The 6,000-nt window shown below is 41.9% G+C and overlaps 1 protein-coding gene across 3 annotated transcripts in view; it reads left to right on the forward strand.

Annotated features, from left to right (window-relative positions):
• Window positions 1–4,496, forward strand: part of CUEDC1 (CUE domain containing 1) — a 90,119-nt gene extending 85,623 nt beyond the window's left edge. For 2 of the 3 annotated variants that reach the window (XM_087717147.1, XM_087717145.1), the window contains 2 exons: window positions 2,109–2,213; window positions 4,104–4,496. In XM_087717147.1, coding sequence (XP_087573273.1) covers window positions 2,109–2,212 — 104 coding nt within the window. In that variant the 3' untranslated portion in view covers window position 2,213; window positions 4,104–4,496. The remainder of the gene's footprint in view (window positions 1–2,108; window positions 2,214–4,103) is intronic. The other variant, XM_087717146.1, reaches the window with a different exon arrangement.
• The last annotated feature ends 1,504 nt before the right edge of the window (window positions 4,497–6,000 follow it).

Below are 6,000 nucleotides of genomic sequence, written 5' to 3' on the forward strand. Positions count from 1 at the left end.
TCCAGGAGGCTCAAGGAAAGCCTCCACAGCCTGGGGAGGGTGAACCCCCCCCCCCGCCATGAGGAGGCCGAGTAGGCCACGCCCACCTAGCAACCGGGCAGAGAACCAGTTGCTAAAATTTTTCAATCCCATCCCTGACTGCGACCATCATAAATATGAGATAGTTGCTAAATGCCAGAATTTTGATCAAGTGACCATTTGGATGCTGCGACAGTCTTTAAGTGTGAAAAATAGTCGTAAGTCTCTTTATTCAGTGCTGTTGTAACTTCGAACGATCACTAAACAAATGGATGGGGACTACCTGTATTGTAGAAATGGACACATCTAGAGTGATTGTCTATGGCAGGGGTGTTCAAAGTTGGCCACTTTAAGACTTGTGGACTTCAACTCCCAGGATTCCCCAGCCAGAGTGGAAGTCCACAAGTCTTAAAGTGGCCAACGTTGGACACCCTTAGTCTATGAAAGATTCTCAGTCATCCCGGTCATGGTTGTCGCAAAGGTGTTTTTGTAAAGAGGCAGCTGGACTTTCCTGTTTTTTTCTTTGAAGACATTTTGCTTCTCCTCCAAGAGGTTTCTTCAGCTCTGACTGGAATCCTTCCATTCCCCACCATCCAGCTGAAGAAGTTTCTTGGATGAGAAGCAAAACTTCTTCAAAGAAAGTCCAGTTGCCTCTTGGGAAAAAAAAACACCTTTTGGGACATCTAAGGTGATGTAAGGCTGCCAGCTGTAATCAAGGGCATTGGTAGTAATGATGTTAGGAGGTAATTTTTTTAATTGGAGGAGGATGAAAAACCTTGATGTGGAATTGCGGTGGATAGGAAACAGTGATGGGATTCAAATAATTTAACAACCGGTTCTCTGCCCTAATGACCAGCTGGGTAGGCGGGGCTCGGTGGTCATGTGACTGTTTGGGTGTGGCCAACTCAATGTCACTCAGGTCGATGGGCTTTGCTGTTACAATGAAATTAGGGTTAACCAGAGAGGCAGTTTCTGTAAGGAGGGCAATAAAGATTAGGTTAGAAACAGAACCAGAATGTTTCCTTCCTGCCTTCCTTACAGGATTAGCCCTGTAAAGTAGGAAAAAAAAGGAGATTTCTTCCAACAACCGGTTCTCCGAACTGCTCATAAAGTTAACAACCGGTTCTCCCGAATAGGTGCAGGCTGGCTGAATCCCAGAAATAGCAATACGGTAGCGTTTAGACTTACCGTATTGTTTGGGTGCGTCTTATACACCCAATGTAGCCCTGCCCACCCGCCTGCCCCCACCCTTTGGCCTCTGCCTCCCAGCAATTTGCTTCCTTGCAGCAAACAGCGAACAGCCTGTTTCAGCTTCAGCACAGCCTGATTAGCACAAGCAGCTGATCGTCGGGCCTCCCGACGATCAGCTGTTTTAGGCTGCAGCGATTGCCATTGCCTATTGTCATCTCCGTGCGCCCCATTTTCAGCCTCCACATCCCATTTTTGGCCTCTGCGCGACCCATTTTCTGCCCATTCTGATTGCCATCGCCCAAAATGGGCAGAAAATGGGGTGCACGGAGGCCAAAAATGGGGCACGCGGAGGCTTTAAATGGGATTCGGAGGGCAAAAATGGGGCGCATGGAGACGGCAATAGGCTATGGCAATCCCTGCAGCCTGAAACAGCTCATCATCGACAATCGGTTGTTTGTGCTAATCAGGCTGTGCTGAAACTGAAACGTGCTGTTTGCTGCAAGAAGGCAAATTGCTGAGAGGCGCAGATGTTTTCCTCCCCAAAAGCTAAGTGCGTATTATACTTTGGAGCATCTTATACTCTGAAAAATATGGTATCTACCGCTACACAATGCTTTACAGCACTTTGCTAAGCGGTTTGCAGAGTCAGCAAATTATCCTCCAACAATCTGGGTCCTTATTTTACCAACCTCGGAAAGAATCAACCTTGAGCCTGTCAGGATCGAACTCCTGGCTGCAGGCAGAGTACGCCTGCAATACTGCATTCTAGCCACTGCGCCACCATGACTCTTCAATCGCCTTTATAGTTGGCCGCAAGAACAGCCTGTCACTGACACTGTTTTTTCCTGCCTTTGAATTGACACCAACTCTAGTCTAGTTGCAAAGTTGGGCCTTTGCAGATCTGCAGGCTTCAACCATCTCCTGCCTCTGTGTTTCAGATGAGGACTGTCAAATAAGAAGAAAATTACCTGCAGCAGAAGAGCCATCAAAAGAAATACAATAAGGTTTGCTCACTTTTCTTCCAACTATCATAAATTCACTTGCTAGCAGTGACGTGCGGTCAGCTTTAGCCCCGGTGAGGCTGTTTTTAGACTTGTGGACTTCAACTCCCAGAATTCCACAGCCAGGCATGCTAAGTTTCGATTTAAAGCGACAGCATTTTTCCCTCTTGCAAAATAAGTTTTCCCATTGTTTTTCTTCTCCCTCCCCCTCCTTCCTCCCTCTCTCCTTCCCTCCCCCCTCTCTCAAACAGACACACGCAGACATAGAACTTCGATCCTTCTCTCATTCACTCACTCTCAAACACAAACACAGAAGTTGGATTGGATATATTTTCCAAAGGCTTGAAAGCAGCTCCTCTGCCATACCCCCCCTTCCCCTGCTGCCTTCCGATCAAACTTTTTGAATTCCTCCCCCCTCCCCACACACGGACCTTTTCCAGCTGTTTCAGAGACGATTTCAACTCTGCTTCTCCCTGCCCTACCCTGCCCTCTTGAAAAGCCAGAGCTCTGAAGTCAGACTGAGCTAGTCGCTCCTAGAAAACTCTAAAAAGCCTCTAAAAATGCCCTCTACAGGAGGAGAGAGAATACTTGCCTCATTTGCATAAGAAATTCTTCCCTTGTTAACCCTTGCTTAACTCTTAAAAGGCGAAAAAATCCTTATGCAAAAGAGGCCCCTAGTTCTCTGGCCTCCTCCTAGTTAATACTGAGAGCAGACACCAAGCCACTGTGACTTGAAATCTGGTAGCAACTACCCTGGCTTTAATTATTTTAAGAAAATTATTTAAAATCCTTTCCTTTCCCTGAGGAGACTGGTGAGGCCCCGCCTCCCTTGCCTCTAGTGACTGCACGTCCCTGCTTGCTAGGTACTCTGAACAGAAATATTCAAGAAGAGCAACTAAGATTATTAAAGGCCTGGAGTCTAAAACATAGGAAGAACAGGTTGCAGGATTTGTGTTTGGCTAGTATAGAGAAAAAAAGGACTGATAACAGTTTCCCAGTGTTTGAGGGGCTGCCACAACTTAATTTCCAAAGCACCAGAGGGCAGGACAGGAAAAAATTGATGGAAACTAATCAAGGAGAGAAGCAACTGGAAATTAAGGAGAAACCATGGGTGGGTTCCAGCAGCTGCTAAGACCCCCAAATCCTCTGGTTTCAGCTATACTTCAAGATTTTCTGAATTAATGCATGTATTTCTAGCCAATATGTTTTGGCCTTTTTTACAAGTCCATCAAACATGATAAAAAGTCCCTTCATGCCATTTACGTTTCCAGCAAAGATTCAAAGTACCTTTATACATTCCAGGCAGTTTCTCTGATGACAAATACCAGTGGTACATCGTTTCATAAAAATTCTCTTTAAGGTTAGAGCACGCAATGTAAATTTGAGTCCTTTCAACCACGTTTCCCTGTTTCTACATTATAGCCAACCTCCTAGCCTAATTTATCATGCATTCTTTCAGTTGTTCTTCGATCTCATATTTCAGCAAAAGTTTATAAGTTTGGCAACAAACTGTTGAGGACTAGCAGAAATAGACACTGAGCTTGTCGATCAGAAAGGTCGGCAGAAGCTGGGGCAAGGAACGGGAGCTCACCCCATTACACCTCACTAGGGATTCGAACCGCTGAACTGCCAACCTTTTTGATCGACAAGGTCAGTGTCTATTTCTGCTACAGTTTGTTTAGTGAGTATTTGAAGCTACTAAAAAAAAAATGAATTATGTCTGTTTTTCACAATTACAATTCACAAAAGGTCGCAAAATGGGACACAATCAACTGCCTCGCTTAGCTGCAGAAATTTTGGGCTCAATTGTCATTGCAAGTCGAGGATTACCTGCATTGTAAAGCATTCAAGCTTTTGTTAATATTCCCATATTTCTCTCTTTTTCTTTTCTAGATCCAGAATTGGCAATTGAGGGAGGGGGTGGAAGCCAAATAAGATGAGAAACCATGATGGTTAAAAGGGAAGATAGTTTTTATGCTGGTGACTCTATTCTGGAACGATCCGAAGTCAACATATGAAGGCATGTTTTGATTTTTTTAATCCAGTGACTAAGAATTTGGGTCTTAACCTCTTCTATCTTTTTTCAACTCTGAGGAATGCAGCTCCCCACCACCACCCAAAAAAAGGAGGGAGAGAGAAAAACTGGCAACTGACCTAATCTTTTATACACCAATCTTTGAAGCTGGATAACGATAATCTATTATTTCAAATGTGGTTCGGATGTATGAAAGAAAAACCGCACCATTGTTCCAAAGTGGTTGCTGGCTGCTGTTTTCAAACCATGACTTTTGATACGTGTGTCCTTTCATTCAGAGAGAGGATGGGCCCTCCAGATTTTGCTGTATTGTGGATGATGATTTTTATTATAATTATATAATTATTGCTGCTAATAGAAAAAAACCTGAATCATGCTGTTTGAGTGTGATAGTCAGAATAATATAATTTTCCTCCCTCCACGAAAAAATGTCCCTGCAGATCCCTTCCACAATCAGAAGCTGTTTGTGATAGATATTTCCCCTTATTCAGGGGTGTCTGTGGGAGTAAGGGTGTCAAAAAAGTCAAGACAGCACCTCCAAACAAGATAAAAACTCCACTTTTTTTTCGAAATATTTCCTTTAATCAAGTTTTACAAAACACAGTCTATCCAACACATCTTCTAATAAAGAGCAGAAGAAAGAAAGAAAAAGAAAAGAAAGAGTTCTGATTTCTTTGTATTCCTTTGCAGCAAATATAAATACAGTTATAAAATTACTGCATGATTTAAAAAAGACCCTCATTTTTTTTAATTATTCATTTCCCCCCCTAATCATGATTACCACAAATCATAACTGCATTTTTTTCTGTTGCGTGCAAAAAGTCTATGAGAGTTTCCAGGTGATCATAAATGTAGATATTTGTTTTTTCCCCAAACCAAAGAGGTTAATTGAACCATCTCCGCAAGTTGTATCATTTTTACCAATCATTCCTCTGTTGTAGGCACCATAGTGCTGAGCTCTTCCATTTTTTCAACATAGAATAATCTTTCTACAGTTGTCATAAAGAAAAAGTTCTGAGATTTTTTTCCCTAGTTGTTTGTCCATTAGCCGAAAAGAAAAGCCTCTGGTTTCAGCTATACTTCAAGATCTTCTTATTTAATGCATGTATTTCTATCCAATATGTTTTGGCCTTTTTTACAAGTCCATCAAACATGATAAAAAGTCCCTTCATGCCATTGACGTTTCCAGCAAAGATTCAAAGGACCTTTATACATTCCAGGCAGTTTCTCTGATGACAAATACCAGTGATACATCATTTCATAAAAAATCTTTTTAAGGTTAGAGCACGCAATGTAAATTTGAGTCCTTTCAACCACGTTTTCCTGTTTCTACATTATAGCCAACCTCCTAGCCTAATTTATCATACATTCTTTCAGTTGTTCTTCGATCTCATATTTCAGCAAAAGTTTATAAGTTTGGCAATAACATATTCGTCGCTGGTATATATAATTTTAATTCAAACTCAGTCTGTCTTTGTTCAAAATCGTAAAATTGTTTATCCACTTAAACCTTTCTGTTAATTGTATATAAGAAAACCATTGGGAAGCATATCCTTCTCTTATTAAATCTCCTGATTTCATTTTACAATCCCCGTAAGAAAATTCTAGTACATCTTGGAAGGTTAACCATTTATGCTTACTCAGCATTTTTTTTTATTTACAAAATGCTTCTGGGTGCTGACGAGCTCCAACTTTTTTTACATGTAAAAGAAGTTGGGAGTCTGATCTCATGTTGGTGGATGCCATATTGACTTT

The sequence above is a fragment of the Thamnophis sirtalis genome, unplaced genomic scaffold, assembly GCF_051295495.1.
Source record: "Thamnophis sirtalis isolate CommonGarterSnake01/CBP01778 unplaced genomic scaffold, rThaSir2_p1.2 scaffold_6, whole genome shotgun sequence".
In the NCBI taxonomy this organism is placed as follows: domain Eukaryota; kingdom Metazoa; phylum Chordata; class Lepidosauria; order Squamata; family Natricidae; genus Thamnophis; species Thamnophis sirtalis.